At 40.7% G+C, this 20,441-nt stretch overlaps 2 protein-coding genes across 2 annotated transcripts in view; one reads left to right on the top strand and one right to left on the bottom strand.

Moving 5' to 3' along the window:
- Window positions 1–12,579, top strand: part of NOX4 (NADPH oxidase 4) — a 117,446-nt gene extending 104,867 nt beyond the window's left edge. Inside the window, exon 18 of the mRNA XM_055702820.1 lies at window positions 1,179–12,579. Coding sequence (XP_055558795.1) covers window positions 1,179–1,299 — 121 coding nt within the window. The 3' untranslated portion in view covers window positions 1,300–12,579. The remainder of the gene's footprint in view (window positions 1–1,178) is intronic.
- A 7,082-nt stretch (window positions 12,580–19,661) lies between these two features.
- The window catches only part of TYR (tyrosinase), a 49,357-nt gene continuing 48,577 nt past the window's right edge, over window positions 19,662–20,441 (bottom strand). Inside the window, exon 5 of the mRNA XM_005434684.3 lies at window positions 19,662–20,146. Within this exon, the coding sequence (XP_005434741.1) occupies window positions 19,923–20,146 (224 nt within the window). The 3' untranslated portion in view covers window positions 19,662–19,922. The remainder of the gene's footprint in view (window positions 20,147–20,441) is intronic.

Here is a 20,441-nt window from a genome sequence, read left to right as displayed (position 1 = left end):
ACACATACACAGGCTGCTTTGTGAAATTGTGCATTTGATTATCCTGCATGTGATGAGTATTTTATATTAAATAGTCACTGGATAAAATACTGAAACAGTCCTAGAGGCGGGGACCGGAACTCAAGTCTCCAGCCTCTTGGTGAGTGCTGTAAATTGCAAGAGTCATGTTCCCTCTTGCATGCTGTTTCTCCATCCTGGTAAATCTTTAAGATCTTTCTCTGTAGTGGCACAATTTCAGTAGGAACATGAAGAATTATTTTTTTCCCCGTGTTATCAAAGAGACAGCACTGCATCCTCTTTCCCTGCTCCTTTCTTTCCCTTCTCATCTTTCAGAAAACAGGGAGATGATGAATATCATAATGGCTCAGGCCCACTGTTGTGGATATGCCCTGTTCTGATGCTGGCTACTGTTGTGAGCCCTTAGATGCTGTATGACTGTAAATCTGACTTACAGCCTGTGTTTAAAGTGACCAGAGAGCAAAGAGCTGTTGTCAGTGGAGTGGTGGTGTGAAAAAGTCAGGTTAACTAATGAACGTAGGCTGATAGCTTTGGATGATGAACAAGTACCATATTCTGTATTTGGCTTTTCATAAGACTTTCCGATGTAGCTGTTGAAGGGCAGATTGCATGCTAATGTAAAACTAAAGCGGTAAAATTATTCTGCTGCTGCCAGAAATAATCACGGGTTAGTAGTGCTCTGTTTTCATTAGTGTAACAAATCACCGTTAGTGACTAGATCTCCTGCTGGTGTAAATCACGAGTTACACTAATGAAGTCATTACAGTGAGACACATTTTTAATAAAAAAATGATTAATCATGGAAAAAATTGGAGTGAGAAGTAGTAATTTTTCATTGGTGTCTTGAGACTAAGATGTGGCACTTTTTTCTGAGAGTTGTCTTAGTCAAATAAGTAATATGTCTTGTGGTGGGGATACCTGGGAGATCTGGTGCTTTCGGTAATGCTAACTACACGATCTAGTGAGCTGTTCTCACCTTAAAATCTATGCGTAGTTGACTTATGTATGATAGAGTGAGGCCAGAATCCAATTCTGTCTATTGTTAGAAATTACTGTTTATTTGCAACATCATAACTTTTTTCTTTTTTTTCTTTTTTTCTTTTTTTTTTAAATTTTCCTTTCTTTTTCTTTCTTTTTTTTTTTTTTTTTTTTTTTAACAGGAAGACCATTGGAGTTTTCTGTTGTGGACCAAACAAAATCTCTAAGATACTTCATAAACTGAGCAACAGCAGCAACTCTTATGGGACAAGGTTTGAGTATAATAAAGAATCCTTCAGCTGAAAGTCTGTTGGACTAGCAAGACTCTCTGGAAGATAAAAGTGCAATTTTTTGTTTGTACAACTTAAAAGTTCAGCTGTGGTTTAAACAGAAATGTACCAAAGAATAGCACAGATTTTCTTATTTATGATTATTTAAGACTTTGGAAAATGATGGATGTGGCAGTATACCAACAAATAATAAGTGCTTAAGCTCAAACCCAAATGCGCTCGCACAATATTTGTGGCAGCAGTGATTCTTTGGAGTTCTTTCTGTTAATTAAAAAGTACAGAAGCTGGGGAGAGACACAATTGCTTTAAAAGCTGACAGAACAAGAATCCGTGGAACGTTTGAACTTCTTCCACTTCAGTCCTCTGAAGCTGGATCAGTAAACCCAACCCCAGGTTAATCCAAATGACAAAACATAGTGTATTGCAAAGACTATCGCTTTTGTTGGTATACAGATCTCATGGCTTTGGGGTGAAAACACTCCGTATTAAATATTTTATACATTGCAGAATTGGGATTCTGTATTTACAATAATGACTGTTACTCTCGCTAGTCTACTTCTGTAATGGATGTGAATATTCCCACCCCAAATGGAAGAGAGTGGAATATCGGGAAAGATGTAAGTTAACCTATGGAAAAGCGAGCACAACTGTGTAGTACCTGTGGGCAGACCCCTCTGTGATGTAAATCACAGCCTTCTGGTAAGCAGACAGCTGTATGTGGAGAACTCTCTATCTTGCATCGACTCAACATTCAGTGAGTTTGCAAAATCAGTGTGATTTAGGCAGCCAGAAAGATGGAACAGGAAAAGCAATTAAAAGGAGGAGGCAGGATATGATGTTTTATTATACCACGTGCTCAGTGTGGAAGTTGCACTCACTCTGCACTCACATGCCCTGCATGTCAAATGCTTGAAGCATTCAGATGGTCTTACTGATCATTTTATAATGCAACAGGTTTAAATACAATTTTAGAGGTCCCAGCGTGTATTTGGTTGACTGTGATCCTTTGAGTACCTTCCCTGGAGTCACACTTCTTTGCACTGATGTCACTGAAGGCAGGATCAGGCTAGATCTACAGCAGAGTAAGAGCAAAGCCCTCATTACTGTGGCTCTTTGCATCATGTGTGCAGAGGGAAACCTTCCAGGAGCTACAGTGTGCTTTCAGTATGTTCCAAAGGGATCTGAAACATGTACATTTAAGATCTTCTCTTCTCCTCACAGCTGTCTCCACTCTGCTCATAGTTGCCATGGAAGGGCTAGAGGTTATGGCAGGTACTTTATAACTTTTTGGTTCTGAGGAGCAAGGTTTTTTTCCTCCACCCAGTAGCTAATCCAACTCCTTTTATTTCTTCTTTACCCCCTTCCCTTATTTTGCTGAGAAGAGGGCATTTAAGCAGGAGTCAGACACTTAGCTGGCATAAATAGGCATCATTCTAGTGCATCTTAATAGGGCAGCATCACTTTACACATGCTGAAAACCTGCCCCTCTTAATCTCCAGCAGAAGCTTGGGAGGAGTACTGTGTAATGTTTGCAGCACACACAGACATAAGATGGCTCAGCACCTCTCACACCTGTGGTTCACCTGTATTTAGCACAGTGCATTTGATTTGGTTTGCATATTTCCAGTGAACATCTTGTTGTTTTAATAGGAAAGGCACTAATTTTCAGCTCACAACACAGACCCTCTACAGGGATCTACAAGTATCAGAATCTGTTCAGAGGGAAGCATTTTTCTAGTAGGTGGTGTACAGGCATGTTGTATGTGTAACTAGTGAAAATGAGTTTGGTCTTTGTCTTGGCAGCTTCTGCTCAGGAGTTGCCCTCAGTGGAGCAGCAAGGTAGAGGTGCAGCAGCGAAGCCATGTGAGGGTCTGTTCCTCAGTGTCTGGACTTTGCACTGAAGTTTTTACCTCTGGCTGTGCCCGATTTGAAATTCAGGGGGGAAGGAAAGAGCCAGAGATGGGCATACTCATACTGATGAGAATTCTCAAAGCAGCCAAGAGGGGAGAAGACAAAATAGAAATGGAGTGTGAGACGGGAGCCTACATTGCAGCTACTGATTTTAATTTCTTTTTTTTGAGGCTGGAAGGATCATTATTTTCCCATTGGATCTCGTTCATCCATCACTGTAAAACCGGAGGTATGCAGCAAAGGATTAGAACGTTTTAATCATTAAAATTATTTCTAATACTGCCTGTATGGGGTTTATTATAAACATGACACTGATGGCAAAATGCATAGTTATTGGATATTGCTGATGCTGCAGGCTTTTTTGTTTGCTGGCAGTTAACTTAAATTATGATTGGAATTGTGACTGTATCTATTAACCACAACCAGACAGTGATCTTCTTCCTCCTGTTTTAGGGTCTAGTATCTAATTTTTTTAAAAAAATACAGTTTAGAGTCATCTAATCACAATGTTGTTTGTCGTTTCACACCTCCTGTCTGATAGATGTCGGTTCCATTACCGTATAATGAGCAGCTAGTTTTGTAGTTAGCTCTGTGCTAAAACAGATTATATTTTCTGGCTCAGCTCCTATATAGGTAGCGCTTTAGAATTAAAATAGCAATACTAGTACTGTGCTCTTGTTCTGCATTGTAGCAGGAGCTGACGCTGTGTGTAGGATTGTTAAATGCCTGTTTTTACATTAAGCAGTGCTGTCAAAGTGAGATATAAGCAGAGACAGGATCTCCTCTTTTTGCCTTTGTCCTGTACCAGCCTCAACTGACCCACTTCTGAAACAGGCTTGGGACTGTCTACCTTTCTGGAGTGCTGTGAGGCTTAATTAATGTTTTGGGATCACTTCAGTGCACTTGCAGTGAAAAGTTCTGTCTAATTGCTATGCAACCGTATTTGTGTTTTGTTTTGTGTAAACCTTTCTATTGCCGATATAAGCAATTGCTAGACCAGGTGAAGGTGAGTTTTGGGGAAAGTTAAAAGCCTCAGTTGTGGTTGGCTTTTTTTTTTTTCTTTTTCCTTGAGTAATGCGTTTTAGAGAAGCAAAAAGTTTTAGGGTTGGTGACTGTCAATTGGCTTCAAGAGTGGCAGATGTTATGATAAACGCTGTCTTCCTACAAGCTGCATTGTACTTGCTGTTTCTGAGTATGTCTCCAGCTTGTAAAACCAAACCAACCCCTCTTTTAAAAAACTCCATAGCTTTTTTTATCTGTAAGCCAAGCATACATGAAAATATAACTTGGTACCAGACAAGTAAGTGAAGGCTGACAGCACTTAATTCCACATTTGCAGATCAACCGGATTTATGTAGTTCAATGTCTCTTAATGCTTTAAACTGAGTCCTGTAAGTGAGTCTGTCATAAGTGCCCTCCTGCAGGGGAGGGATCCCACCATGTATTCTGCCACTTCTCACTCTGTCCGGCACAAAACTGCAGACTGCTCAGTGTTTGCTCAGTGGGATCTTTGTGTTTTAGTCATCAGAAGTGTTTCAGGACTCCAGCCCTTGTACAGCAATGTGAGACTCGAGGCTTTACACAGCTAACAGCTGGATTAATCAGATTTACCCGAGAAATCCTGTTCCCATAGCACTGAGATTACTTGTGTAAGTGTTCACTGCTGTAGCAAAGGACTGCCGAGGTGAGCCCTGCTGGAGCGTGGGAAGGCCTGATGAGGAGCGACCTTCACCTCTGTAGTCTGCAGTGCAGCCTGTCTCTCCATGATGATTATTTCAGCCCTGAGTTTGGAGCAACACTGCCCTATTTCGATATATGGTATTAATAGCATGCGAGTTCTTCCTTGGTTCTTTGTCTGTTCTTCTAGGAGACAGATCTGAAAGGAATACAAGAGATCACAACATGCAGCCTTGAACCTGGGCTGGCCAAAGGATACCAGTGCATACCACAGACGCCTAGCCCATGACTGCACTGCTTAGGCTAGAAAGTTGATTTTCCTGCAAAATGCTGATTGTTTAGCCACAACAGACTAGGGAACAGTTGTGGTAAAGGGAAAAGAGATGAACCCTCTTGCTGTTTGACAACTCCCGCCCACGCAAGCCTGATGTGGAGATGTGTATGAAAGCACTGCGCACATTCAGCTGCCACTGCATCCCAGTCGTGGGCTTACTCCCTCAGCTCTCAATCCCCATTGTTTCCTTTGGTTGCAGATCTTCACCTGGCTTGTTAAGCAGATGTGCTTTGCAGGTGAGAGAAGTGCTCTATGTACTTCCATCCATATGTAGTCTGATATAAGCATGGAAGCAACCTGTGAGCACACTGCACAGACAGTGCAAGCTAGTGCAGTTGTCCCGTTGTTTCTAATACTTCTCGCACACAGGTGAGAATGATTTGGAGCTGGCTGAGAAAGGGCAAATAGTACGAGTGGCGGACCACTTCACCGGGAACAGTAATGTAGCTGTAACAGCCTGACAGAGCAGAGAAGTGATGGCTTGGTAAGAGATTTGCTTTTAGAACAGCAGCCTAAGAGAAAAGCCTCTACTCAACCCTAATGTACCAGGTTACAGTTTCAGACTGCAAGACATCGCTTAGAGAAGCAGGCAGGAGGCTAACTAGTCATTGCCTATAGCAGTTCAAGCCCTGCAAGTCAGAGAAGAGACATAGTTATTAAAATGCAATGTTTACTTGTTTAAAGAAGAAAAGGGCTTCTAGGAAGATTAATTTTCACTTCACCCTGGCAATCATTTCATAAACATGCCAGTGTGATTTAAGACAAGCTAGGTCTGTTCTCCTCTGGATTGTGCATCTGATTTGTCTGCAGATTACCCAGCTCTCACAAATAAAACCAGTTTTTATTGTTTTAGCAAAAAGGATTTAACAGTAAGGTTTAATCAAAATGCCAGTGGTGCCTGTGCTGAACTGAGCTTTTCTATAATGAATGTACATTTTCCAGGAATGTATATAACATAGCTGATGACTCAACTGTGAACAGTGTTTTGGGGTTTGCATCGTCTCTGCTGCTGGTGTGTTTCTTTAAGGCCACTACAGTGATGCACTGGTGAAGTGCATGGAGCCGAAATGAAACTCTTTATTCCCATAAATAGCATGATATTTCAGTGTCTGTACTAAGCATAGTAAATCCCAGAAAGTGGAATTTCTTTTGTGGGTACAGTAGATTAATTAGCCAGCATCTTCTAGGATTGAACCCTGAGTCCTCTACTGGACTGACATGTATAACACATGCTGTTACACAAAGGTTCTGACCAACAGATGCTGCTCCTTTAAAGGGCTGTTTGAGTATTTGTGAAGGTTTACTATGCCACTAATGGTATCAGCCATGGTGTAAGAGAGAAGGGATCTGGTTTGGTAGTGAGGAATGCTGTGCAGTTCCTCTGATGTTATGAATATGTCCAAACTTGCAGTGAATGCTCAAGGTTTGCCATACCTGAAGAGTTACATTCTCTAGAAGGATCGGATTTGCAAGAGGCAGCTGCTGGAGCTGTGCAAACAGCAGTGGATCTGTCCCGTTGTTACAGGGGCATGGGGAGAAAGCTGGAGAAAGCCACCCATCCCAATTGTAGATTGCCTCTTAACAGAGCCTTTGGATTTCTGAGGGTGTCAGACCTTGCAAAAAATATTTACATGCTATCTGCATCTTCGTGGCAAAGTCAGTCCATCCTACAGCCCAAAATCTGCACCTTTGTCCTAATGCTCTGTACTGTTACAACAGGAGAGGGAAGCCAAGAGTAGCTCCTGAAGCTTCAGGTAAACTGCTGTCAATTGAGGAGCAAACCGAGAAGGGCAAGAGAGGATGATGAATACCAACAGTGAAGAGGATTAATTATTTTGAACCTGAGAGCAAAGGAGAAGGAGAGAGATGTTCTTCTTGGCTTCTCAACTTTAGAAATAAAAAGCAAGTCCTATTGTCTACATGTGGATACAAATCTCCCTGGGGTTTGAGAACGAATACATGTAAATACATCGCCTTTCTGTGCACAACTCCTTGCTAAAACGCAGAAGAAAACTACTATATTTTAGCATCTTGGAAATAAGCAATTTGTTTGAAATAAATCCACCACTGACTCTTTCGAGTTAACCTGTCTCAAAAAACATCTACTTCTGCAGCTTTGGGGCTGGGGATGGCCTGTTAACAACTTTTCACAAAATACTGCAGTGTATAGTTCTCTGTGCTAGATGTAAGTAGCTTTGACAGTTCAATAAATAAATTTTGTGTTTGTTGCTGCTGACCCTAGGTAAGGACAGCCTTGAGGATAGGAAGCAGTGTTACATAAATGTCTAGTGTACATAGCAACACTGAGAAGAGAGATGCTGCTGCATTGCTTTTGGTGCACCAGTCACACATTAAAATTCTGTCATTGCAAGGTCATGCTGCTCATCTCATACTCTACAGCCCCGGGGAAGAAATTTGGCTGAGAATTGGGGGAGGAAAAGCAAAAACTTCATTGTGCTATAACCAAGAATATATTCATCGACAGCAGGGCAGGGAAATCTTTTCATTTCAAAAGAGCATGTTATTTCTTTTTCAGGAATAACGGGTTCCCTCCTAGTGATGTGTAGTGGTGTTTGCATGTTAGAAATGTAACACAGTGGTAACGGGTTGTTTCTGAGTTGAATAAGTAATGCCTCTGAGCCTTTTCTTCTCCCTTTAATAATCTGAGAGAAATGCAAAATGCCAGAGCGCATATAAAGTGGACGGTGTCCCGAGCTGCACTCACTGCAGCCTGGTTAGGAATGCTGCACAGAAACTCTGCAAGCTGCTGGAAGAAGCGAAGTTTAAGGCAAAGAGGAAAACTGTTTTAAGGAGAAACACAGCAGTGATACATGATCTGTAGTCAGAATCAGGTCATGTAACAACATTGGCTGTCACATCTTTGAACAGTGCTGAGTCAGAGCCTGTCTTAAAGGTACACTTTGGCATCAGGGAAAGTCGAGGGCTCTCGGGTTGGGTCTGCAATGTGAGATGAAAAACAGGTTTAAATGCAGCCAGGCGAGCCACCTGTGTGCACCTTCCAGCTTGGAGTTCAGACCTGTCATATCTGAGGGTGAATTGTGTAGACAATGAGCTGCTCTGAGTCCTGAGTGCAGTCTCAGTTGTGTGGTTAGCTGAGGGTATGGGCATACCCTTTGTATTTCTGTAGCTTTGTAGCAGCACGTTGTTCAGGGACTGGGGAGCAGGGGATGATGTTGTACCTCGTTAGGTGTTAGTGCTTAAAGCATATACTGTCTGGAACAGATGAGGATGGTGAATGCCAGCTTCCACTGACAACTGAATATACCCTGCCTATGTTTGCACTATTGTTCATGAGGAATAAATGGCAAAATCTCTGCAGTGAAGATACAAGTGCTGTGTTTTTCCTTTATTGCATTTTTTATGCAAATTTGAGAATTAACTCTCAAAAAGTGTTTGCTAAGAATGTGAAAATTCACCTATGGCATTACTCTTTTTGATTGCTTACGCGCTTTTAACAGTTTGATATACGCTTTTTGAGAAAAACATAATGTCCCCAAGCAGAGCTTAAAAAAGTGGCTGAGGTGCAACTTTGCAAAGGGTCTCACATGATAGTGAGGTGTCATTCCCTGTTGGAGCTGGATGCATTGGTGCTTTTGTTAATCTTAGTCTACTCCCTCTCTGTAGATTAGCTTTCATACCCATCTCTTCCTTCTGCATTACCTCAGCCTTCATCCCGAGATGTGCCCTAACCTTTGGATCACTGGAAACATCCTCATCCATGTGTCACGGAGTCCTCCTTTGTGCTCTTCCTTCCTCCGTAGCACATGATGTGTAAAGAGGCTCCTCCCACCTTCTTCTTCCCTTAACTCGAGAAAACACCACTTTGGGAAATGCAGAGTTCCTCAATTTTAATCATAGCATACACCAGCCTTTATAACGCTCCTAGTGTTCACAATCAATGGGGATCTTTTAGTCACTCTGATTAGCTTTAGGAAAGTGATGAGTTGCAACATCCCAGTGCGGGAGATGCTTTTTAGAACGAGATAAGGGGCAGTGCCACAAGGACAGCTGTGAAGAAAATCAAGAAAACCCATAACAGCAAAGATTATGTCATCTGCTGAATGAGAATCAGTGATTTGGTTTTGTGAAAGTTGGCTCATTTGTGGCCATCACTGAAATTAAGTCATGTTTCTGCTTTTACACATAGGCATTTCAGGACAGCGGGCAGTGATGGAAAGGATTGCTTTTTTCAATTACATTCTCTTATTTCCATACAGCCCCTAGTTTATCAACTGCATATAAATTTCTCTTTTCACTGATTAAATATTTCCTCACCTGGTTTCTTTGCTTCAGGGAGCTTGAGAGCTCATTGTTTATAAAGGTAAAGAAGAAGTATTGTGCTGTTAAGCAGACAGCTCCCAACACATATGTTCTACTCTGCATCTTTGAGAAGGAGGCACCGATGCTGTGGTCCCTGCAGAAAGGCAGAGCATTCACTGAGATTCAGATGTGACCAAGACCCTCTTCCAGGTTTCATATATTGATGAAGTTCTGGGCTTATTAATTAGCCTTTTCTGAAACAAGTAGCCTTAGCTCATATGTGCCATGTTGTGAAACCCTTAATCCCACTGAGATTTTCTCTCCCTGTGTTTCTTCTGATCACTTGCAAGAGCAAATTTGATCAAGCACATCTGGGTAAGATATGGTTGCCTTGGTCTGTGATAATTGAGAAGAAAATGCATAATTGTGACATTTTTCCTCAACTGTTATCCAAAAAGATATTTTGACTGTGCCAGCTATATTAGTTGCATCATGTGTATGGTTTGGGGTTTTTTTCATGTTCTATGGTTTTATATTGTTTATATAAATATATATATATAAATATATTTTCATTTCAGAACAACAACAGAAAAACCCCCGCTCTTTTTACTTGGGAAATGTTACTATGTTCAAAACATGTCTGTTTTTAAAAAAAATCTTCCAAGATGCTTAGAAGGACAGCGGAAACCAGGTGAAAAATGCTATTATTTTCTAATGGCAAAGCATTCTACCTTTGTTATTGAAAGGTACTGTTCAAACTAAGCAATATTACCACAATCTGAGCTTTGACAAATTAGTATCTTCCTTTTAAAGCATGTCTCTAGGATCATGTCTACACTGTCACTGGAACTTTCAAGGCAATGTCTGCAACAGGCCTAGACTTGAGCTGCTCCATAATTTGAGTCCAGCTGCTGAGCCAGCTGCTGAGAGCTTGATGGACTCTTGGGCACACACCAGCCATCCCAGGAGAGAGCTGTGTGTACTGAGGGCAGGGAGCACATTGGGCACTTAGCCTTCTTTAGCCACAGCTTATGTTATCTCATAATAGCTTCTGAGGTGATGAGGATATAGGGTTAGGAATTATCTTGGAAAGGAAGGAGACAAATGATCCATGTTTTTCTCACTTTGAGTAGTTATTTGGCCCTCGTAAGCCATATGAGAGTTTGACATGGTAAATGTCTAAGAACTGGGCACACTACTACAAACATGGGTATCCTGGAAAGAACTTAGTCTGTGATCCCACTAGTCAAAGGACTTCTTTGAACCAGAGTGCTACACAGACAGAAAATAATAAATTAAAATCCACTCTCGGGAAGGAAGATATGTACCCCAAATGAAATTGTTGCCATCCCTAAAATCTGGAAAAAGCAATAAACTTAAGTTCAGCTTTCCCATTCTTCTTTCAAGAAATACACCTTGGAAGCAGTTATTTCCAGTTAACACATATAATGTGACAGAAAAAATGAATGCCTTGTCCTTTCTGTAGTTGAAGGTCTTGACTTCTTCACTACTGAACACGTTCTTCCCTCACTGTTTCCTGTCCCAAAAGAAAGAGCCCAGAAAATTTGTTCTGAATTCTGTAATTGATTATTTTTTTCACTAGAGCTGAAATAAAAATAATGTATTAAAAAGAAGGTGGCATTTACTTTTTAATCTCTATACAATATGCAAGATAACCATTTTGGAAAGTACTAGCATAAAAGTCCACAATTTTGAGTACTCGGTGTTCTTTTCAGAGATGCCTGTTTACATTAATGTAATTTCAATCTGTTCTTATGGGTTTTTAGATGAGGATGTGGTACAATTCTTTGAAGAGAAATGTCTGTTTAGTTTCCAAGTGGAACAGAAAGCAAAATTTCATCCTAAACTTTCATTTTGAATTTTTTTCCCTAGGCTTGACTTTAAGAAAAAGAATAGTACTTAGTGGGTTTCTGCCCATAACAAGTCATATTCCTGTCATGTGAAACAGCCCATTTTGTACCTTCAGCTTGCTGCCCCCCAACACAACAGAGGAACTATATTTTACTGGCTGGAAGGATTTAAATAGGTCACTGTTGTAACTGCATGCCTTGTGAACCCTCAAAGAGCTTCAATAAGCTTTTCAGCTCTTCCAGTTCCCATCAAATGAAGCAAAGCTTTTACCAGTTAGCTGTATAATAAGGCAGAGCTAGAAAACAGATCGTAAATAATGTTTGGGTTGGTTTTTTTTTTCTTCTCTCTTTTTCCTGAGTCCTTTTCTTCTCTTTTTCCTGAGTCATATGCAGAAATCTTTTACCATTGTGTCCCTTTCTTAATTATACAGCCCTGTGACTCCAGTTGCAAACCATAGGCTAAAAAAGGGATCAGACAGGGAGAAATCCTGGGGTTTATCCCACAGTCTTACAGTTTCCTTACAAACCAGTCACTCTGCCTAGGATTTTCAGAGTAACATGAAGAATTCAAGTTCGCTGAGGTTTTGATACCCAGCTGCATTAAGCTCCTTTCTAAAATCCCATGTTCTTTTTTGCCTGCCCGTAAAATGAGAATGGTCACATCTGAGAAGAGTTTTATGGAACGCCTGGCAAATAGTCCTTCACTTCAAATTTGTGGAGTTAAACTGCAAAATCTTGGTTGCAGTATGGAAAGGATGCTCATTTCCAAAAAATACTAGACTGAATTAACCATTTTATCTTAATGGCAATCCTGCGAAGTGAAGTATTTGGCTGCTGAGTTCTGTTGCTGTTCAGATGTTATTTTTACATTCTGTTATATTAGCAGGACACCCTAATGTGAGTGTATGTCTTTAAATGTATTTGACAAAGCACTGTACATTTATTCGTCATGTAATTATGGCACTGTACTCTCAAGGTATTTACTTTACAGGAAACTTCATGACTTTGGAATAAACAACCATTCCAAGACAGCAAAACATGGTTGAGTTGCTGTTTGTGACCTGGTTTTAATTAATGACATACTGCTTTAATCATGGAAGCATTGTGTATGTGCATATGTGCGTATGTATTACTGCTGGCAAGGGAGGCTGGGATTTTGCTGCTTTAACAGAGGCTCTAGCACTGTTTGAGGTGCCCTAAACTAGCTGAAACATTCACACAGGGTCAGCAGATACACTGCAGGAGACCCAGAATCCTCGGGATGACAGCAGGAAGCCACGTAGGATACCCAAAGTATGAAAATTGTACTAGGCACCCTTTTTTAGCCACCCAGAGTAATTTTCTGACTGAAAACATTAGGCACATGCTTAGTTCATATGCCATCTCTTAAAATTTCTGATAAATCCAGACCATTCAAAATGCAGGACTGTACCAAATATATTGTGTGTCTGCAACTATGAGACCATCTCAGAAACAGAATATATAATCTCATTCTCATACACAGTCATCCCACCACTGGAACTCAGAACATCAGTCCTCTGCACTCTCTCTGTCTTTGTTTAGAGCACAGTGGGAAAGGAAAACAGGACCTGCCTGCCACTAACCCACCAAAATCAAGAATAAAGTTCCTTCCTATACAAGAAGTGTGCAGAAATCCTTCTCATTTAAGATGAGCACTTGAGAGCCTGACTGAGTGAAACATGATCTGGGTATTTGCTTTAGTCTGCTCAATCTGGTAAAGTATTTCACAGTGTGTTTTGTTGGAATTACCTGTTCAGACCATACTGCTTTCTATAGATCTTAATGGAGAGCTGATATCTTATTACAATCTTCAAGACGCTGCTGATTCTACAGCAAATCTGAAACAATTGTTTTAAAACTCATAATCTACTTCCCAGTAATGTCATTAGGGGTCTTTCAGGTGCACTGAGGACTACAGCACCCACTCGATCTTTCTACAAGACATTAAATGTCCTGGTAACCATCCACCTCATCATTTCTGCCTTTGGCAGAGTTGTGGGTTTGGGTTTTTTTTAGGAAAACTACACATGAAATATTGATTAATACAAGTGTGCAGACTTCTCTGAGATTTTTCAGAATTGCTGTCAAAAGTTCTGGGTATTTATTTATTTTTGAAAAGTAATGACACACAAACTGCATATATTAATCTCAGGATTGTATTTTTTGCTTTCTCATTCCAGACTTGTGTCGATATAATGATGGCAAAAGGTACCATCCTTCCAGGATAAGGAGTTAAACTAGAGAAAAAAAAAAAAAAAGAAAGAAAAAGAAAGAAAAAAAGGCAACCCCCCCCCCCAAACCTGTATATTCCTTCTTATTTATCTTTAGTTTTTAGGTTAGAAACATGTAGAGAAAGTTAATGTCTCCACTTCAGAGAAGTTTGAGCAGTGGAAATGTAAAAGGTGTTTATACATAACACAGGGTCAGTGGCATGCTGGGTAGAGCTGTCAGAGAAAAAAATTATATTTTCAAAAAATATTATTATATTTTTCATTAAGAGCAATATCCTTTCCCACTCACCTTCCCCTGGCCAAGTAATGAGGTTTGGCAAAATGTGTTTTGGCTCATGAGCTTTGATTTTCTGACTGATATTTGGAGAGTTTTTATGGGAAATGATACATTTCACAAATGCATTTGATCAAGAGGGGAATCTCATTATTCTTATAAGAAGAGCAGGGGAAGGGGAGCACAAAAACTGGGGGGGGGGTATTTTTTTTTTTGACAAAACCTGGCTAAAAATTCTGAAGCAAATAAACTCTCCTTACACTGGGCAGCAAGCAAAGTATTGCAGTTCGCAGTTTTTCTAGCAGAAGAGAAAAACTGCTTCCTCCTCCCCACTTCAGTGCTACATGGGCATCGTTGATCATTATGAAATTCTTGATAGCAAGGTGAGCAGAAGGGTGGGCAATGGCAGGCAAAGACTGCTGCCACTAATAGATGAGCCTTTCTAGAGAGAAAAACAGTAGTTGTGGGCTGAGCAGCCGCTGTCTGACCCATCCAGGCACCAACCTCTCATGAATTTCAGTTATTCAATGAACCAAATGTCCTAAAATAAATGAACACCCTTCTCATATAAACAGTGGGGAGATGTGAAAGCCTATAAAGACCTCCAGGGAGAACTGATTGACCTGACTTGGATTTTTGCATTTCAGTGTACAAAGTCTGTTTCAAAAGCTCCTTTTTCCTTCCATTGATGTTCCAGGGAACATACTCATTCATTTGGAAAACACAGCACATTATGGGCTGCAAATGCAGTTATGGCTAGGTGTGAAATGGTTCCCAGGTCCCGGAATATCTCAGCTGAAGAACCACCTGCAAAAGCAGTGTGTTACAAAATTGAGACTGTCTGAGGAGCACACACAGGTGGTTCATTACCTGTTCCTGATTCTGAATTCTTGGGTAAAAGGGATAGGTACCCATTGCTGGTCCCACCAGTCTCCTAAAAGCTGGGGAGCAGTTGTGCAATCCAGTTAAAGCCTTGTTCACTGCAAGGAACCTGATGCCTTAAACATGCCTAAAGCACATTACAGCCACGTGGATGTTACAAGGGGGCTGAAGAGTGGCACCTTGGAATAATTTCTAATCAATGCAACTTGGATTGTTTCTCTTGAAATCCCATCATCATTTTTTATGAGAAATGACTTAAAATAATACGCACTTCTCATCCATTTCCCTCTTCCAACTCCTCCCAAATTTAATTCTCATGAATTTAATGGCTCCATGATTTATCATTACTCTTTCTGGTGTCTTATTTAGCATATGCCTAAGCATTAGACTGAGCTTAATAACTCTGCACTTTCTAATCTGAAATCGTGCATTGTGGACTGATGACTGATGGCCTGAATAACCAACAACTTGTCCTGTGCCCCTTCCCAAAACTGTTCTTCTGGTTTTCCTGAAAATTAATTTTGTTAAACTAAGTTTTTGATCTCTTCACAGTTTAATTTTCCAAATAAGCCTTCCTGTAACTTTTTACAGTAGTATGTATCTTTGTAGGAGAGTGTCACCTTAATTATGGTGACTGCAGTGATTCCCAAATCTGTCATCTGTACCCAGACTGCTAAACACAATTTCTAAGTGACTGCTTCCCTGCAGATATCTCTGTTTGGTGCTGCAGAATGCTATGGCTCCTAGGATGAGACAAAAGGCTGTAAGTTTTAAGTCTTGGTGTCTAGACTTGTGGTTTTAAGCATATTTGTTCCAAGGAGAAAGTATTTCTGTCTAGAAGTGATCTGATTTTCCAAAGTGACAAGTACCTTTTCTGGTAGCAGTAGGGAAGACAGAAATGCTTCATTTTCATTTAGGCTCTCAAACGAGAGTTGTCAAGAGCCTGATTCTCCCTGAATGTTAATAGGACATTGATGCTTTGACAGTCAACCCTCTGGATTAAATAAATGGGACCACAGACTATAGAATTAAAAGACTAAAGTGAATTTTAAAGCAGCATCTCAGGTCCATGATGGTGTAAAAGAGGACATGCAGCCTGGATTCTCTGCTTGTCTGTGTCTTCCATGGTCACTGTGGCATTAACTGACAAGATCAAAGTTAAAACAAATTGCTGCTGTTCCAACTTGACAAATCATGTGTTACTTTTTCTTGATATAAATGCTTGTAATGTCATCCAGATGAAAGGGGAGCTGGAAAAAAGAGTTCTTATAGGGCTTTTCTACACACATATGCACACATTGTACAACTTGTACTACTATAGTAAGAATGCAGTTACATAGTATCTCTGTTGCCATGAGTATATGTATTTTGCTGTCAGCTAATGGATGTAGTTCTGTCACTCTGGGATGTGTGTTGTGCTTCAGTTAAAAAAAAAAAATCACATTTTCTCATAATTACACCAATAGACAGTTTTGTATATAGATAATGTCATGATCTTGGTCACTTGGTATTTTTTCAACTATCTAACCGCGTATATATTTCATTCTATATAGCCAGGTCATCTGACAATGAAGTCAGTCCATAGTAAATTTAGCAGAGCACCATTCAAGACCAGTATTTTCCACCCTGCCAATCTCCCAGTAAATTTATGAGAAGAAGTCCAAACCTTCAAGTTCTTATTTGCAGATCTTCCTGATGTGTTCAGCTCTGTGACAAAATAGCCAGCACATTACTGAAATGTTCTTGTCTTTGCATGAAGGGTTTACAAGCAAAGACTTAAGCTTTTAGCTTTTCTCCCAGAAACGTATTTTCTTCTGTGGTACGTATAGACTATTTATTCGCAATAGCTTGCACACAGGAGTGAAGGTGAGTAATGACATTAATGTTGTAGAAAAGCTCATCAGCATCAGTCACTGGTAGGGAAAAACAATCTGATTACAAGGAGCATTGTTTTGGTATGCAAGGCAAGGAAAGCCTGGTGCATGGCTCTGCCCTAAGAGTTAAAAGGCTCTGCAGACTACTTGCCTTTATTCATATTTATGGCACTGTTGTCAGAAGTACTTGGAAAGATGTACAGCAGTCTAAAAAGTAGCACAGTGAAATGGTTGTGTTTAAACAGGTAGGTGGTTTTATACATCCAAAGTTCCTTTAATATCTGTATGACACAGACAGCAGCAGTTTGGGTGTTACCCCTGGGGGCTGTTTTGTGTTGCCATCACTATACCAGCCTCAGTAATGTGGGACAATTCCACCACTGAGCCCTTGAGCAGCCCTTTTCCTGATGGATAAAGCAGTGCAGCGTGTGGTGATAGGATAGGAGAGTCACGTAAGGCTGAATGAAATTGCATGCAGGGATATGATCTGAAGTGCCAAGCCATAGTTGTGGTCCAGAATTAATGTTTATTTCTGAGTTCTTCTGTCAAAGGGGATTTTGTCTGTATGCAGGGAAAGAACTGGTTTCTCTACATATTTTACTAATCTAGCAGATTTCCAGAACTTCCTGGCACCATGTGAATTCCACATGCCTAACACTCTCAAGAGAAGGAGGTAACAGGCAGACTTCTAGGGAAATATCCATAAAATGGGACATATGAAAGCCTAATGGATACAAGATGGATATGCAGTAATAAGTTGGGTTTCCATTGTTATAATGGCTACTTCATATCTAATTCAGAGCTTATTACAAAAATTACTGTAAAAAGCCATTTTTAATGACAAGGTCTCATTGCTGAAAATTTTCAGCTCACTCTGGAGACTGATTCAAAACTACTTGCATCCCTACACGTGTGTATACACAGATATAACTCAATGGAGAGGACAGGTGTTAAAAATACAAATTTGGGGAAAATGTGGGAGGGAGAACAGAACGAAAAAAGACTGACAGCTGCTCATTGTCCTGCCTTGTCTAAGTGTGACTTTAACAGTCCAGGGAAGAAAGAGAGCAGGCTAGAAAATGAAAGATTTTACAGAGGTAACAGTCTCCTGCAAAGGCCAGAGACGTACAATACTGCATACGTTGTAATAAAGCTGACAGGTATCCTGTAGAAGATTTCTGAACATCAGCCATATGATATTTTTGTTTATTATGTGAAACAACATGGTGCTGATATTGCAGATATGTCCCTGGATGCTGAAGCTGGTGGGATCCTCACCTAAGAAGCACTTTCAGAGAAGCCTAACTTCAATGCCTACTGGGGTCAAGGTTTATGTGATTGCATGGTCTAGGTACACAGGATCTAGATTTTATGGCACCAAACACTGTAATGCCCCATTTTCAGCACTGATCCTGTTAGAAGGATCTCCCCAAGCCTAAGCCAACTGCCTAATGCCAATTAGGGAAGTTTCTTGTTTCAAGTCACCTTGAGCAGAGGAAAAAGGAAAGGCAGGGTCATATTTAAGCTCTGCCCGCTCTGGTTCAATGAGATTACATGGCAAGCACCGTCTCATGGCATTACATTATTTCCAATTACAAAATAAAAATAAAAATAAAAATGCAGGAATCGCAGCTCCCATATCAGGGAAGAATTTTGAAGAAAGGAGGTCCTTCAACACTTAACTTACATATGTCTGAGCACAGGAGTAAGCATAACCCTGAACATGACCCCGAGAAGAAAAATGATGTGTCGTTGCATTTGTAGCTGCACACAGAAAGCACATCTGTGTCAGTGCAGATGAGGTGTGCCAAGAAAACATTTAGTGCCATGGTGCCAAAAGTCCTCTCTCTCTCTCTCTTCCTGACCCATCCATAAACTAGATGGCTTGTCCAGACTAACATGCAGGGTACCCGAAAAGTCAATGGGAAGGATTAGGCATGCCCACAGGACAATTTTTCCTGTCCCAGAATAGTTGCTTTAAGATTGGTGCAGTCAATCCCCACCTGGCAGTGGTGTTCACCCCCCACTCTGCAGGAACCTAAACAGCTTGCTCAGAAAGGAGGATCAGTTGGGTTTTCATGTGCTCAGAGTCAGATATACTTCTGAAGAGTTTAACTCCAAACTATCATCAGGCTAGTGGTCTTAAGCAGAAACACCACAACAATGGAGGGCACCGGCATGTGTTGCTTGTATCAGTTTTGTCCTGGTTACTAAGATTAATATACACGGTACTGTTTATTCCCTGCCACAGATCTGTTTGAAACAGGGCTACTGTGTTCACTTTCAAAGGAGATGTGGTCTCCAGGTCATATGGTGAGTGGGAATTAAAAGGGAAAAGTGCTTGGGGGTATGCCTGCAAGTATGAAGAGAATAGAAATTCCCATTCATCAGTTAGAAGTAGATTGGCTCCTCTGTGATGAAACTTCTTGGGGAAGAAAGCAAGCTTTTAGATCCGCGATTGAAGAAAAGGGAAAGGAAAAAGCTTGCCTGGGAATTGCTAAATGATCTCAGTAAGGCACAAACACACTTTTACTAATAGGTCATACATTTGGTCACAATGTATGAATTATACATTCTGCACTTTTGCGGAAGAAGGGATGATCAAGAGCTGGCAAAAAGTAGGATTTAGAAGACCTGGTGAGCCAAAGCTTCACTTTCATCCTTCCATGCATGGTGAGTTGCCATGGCCAAAGGAAGGAGGCGTGCTTTCTGCTGTGGATGGCATTCAATCAAGGACAAACAGGACATTACAAGAGCTGGAGGGAAAATGTGTCTGGCCTGGAAGAAAAATGTGTCTGTGGGTTATTCAGTCTACTCGGAGGCACCACGAGTTTTGCTCTCTAAACAAGGGTTCTTTCTGCTCAAACCCAGTGAATGTAGCACTGATGATACAGTCAAGACACCTCTCACTAAATCTCACATGGATTGGGCTGCGAGATTGGAGCCTACAGTTGTAAAAAAGCAAATAAAAGAGCAGAAAATTATACATTAAAACCACCAACACATGAGCTGCTCTGGTTTCATAGAGGCACTTCTTTAATCAAGCATGGAAAATACATGGTGTTCTTTGAGTGGCGTGGTAACTTGTGTTGGATCTGAGACATTTTTGTAGGAATGGATCTGATAAGATACTACAACATCAGAATTTACAAGAGGCTTGAGAAGCAAGAGTGCCCATCCTGCTTAGGCAGCACACCTCGACAAGTTATTTGTAAACATGAATCAAAACACCGCATGCTTGATTAGCACCTGAGTAACATCACTTAGTTACTGGAGGCCTCTAGAAATTGGACTGGTAAGTGACATTGTTATAATCTTCACTTTCTATGAGCAAGGGCTGTATCTCTGAAGAAGTTCCTCTTCTTTTCTTTCGGCAGGCCAGGATGAGCCCGGTGAGCACAGCAGTAACGATGCCTCCAACCACAGCTGCTCCAACCAACCAAGCCCAGATCTGACGGGCTTGTTCAAGGTAGGGTATTAAAAATTCCTGGAAAGAATCAAGGGCTGGGGAAAAAAAGAAAAAAAAAAAGAAAAAAGAAAAAAGAAAAAAGAAAGGTCTTTCAACCTGTAGAACTTGTATCACAGATTATACTGAAAGGCTGAGTAAAAAAGGAGACTACCCTGGTAGAAATTGCCTGAAGGTTACAAATAGTTTTAAACACATCTCTTTGGCCCTTATAGTCTGTTTCTCAGTCTTCATAATAAAGGCAGGAACAGAGTTATTTGTCCCCAGTGTTTTTTATGGTTTTGTCTAAACTGTAAGACTACAACCCAAGAAGTTTGATACAGTATGGCCAAA

Source organism: Falco cherrug, chromosome 2 (assembly GCF_023634085.1).
Source record: "Falco cherrug isolate bFalChe1 chromosome 2, bFalChe1.pri, whole genome shotgun sequence".
Taxonomy (NCBI): Eukaryota; Metazoa; Chordata; class Aves; order Falconiformes; family Falconidae; genus Falco; species Falco cherrug.
Note: the sequence above shows the minus strand (reverse complement) of the source record. Positions and strands in the feature narration are given on the sequence as shown.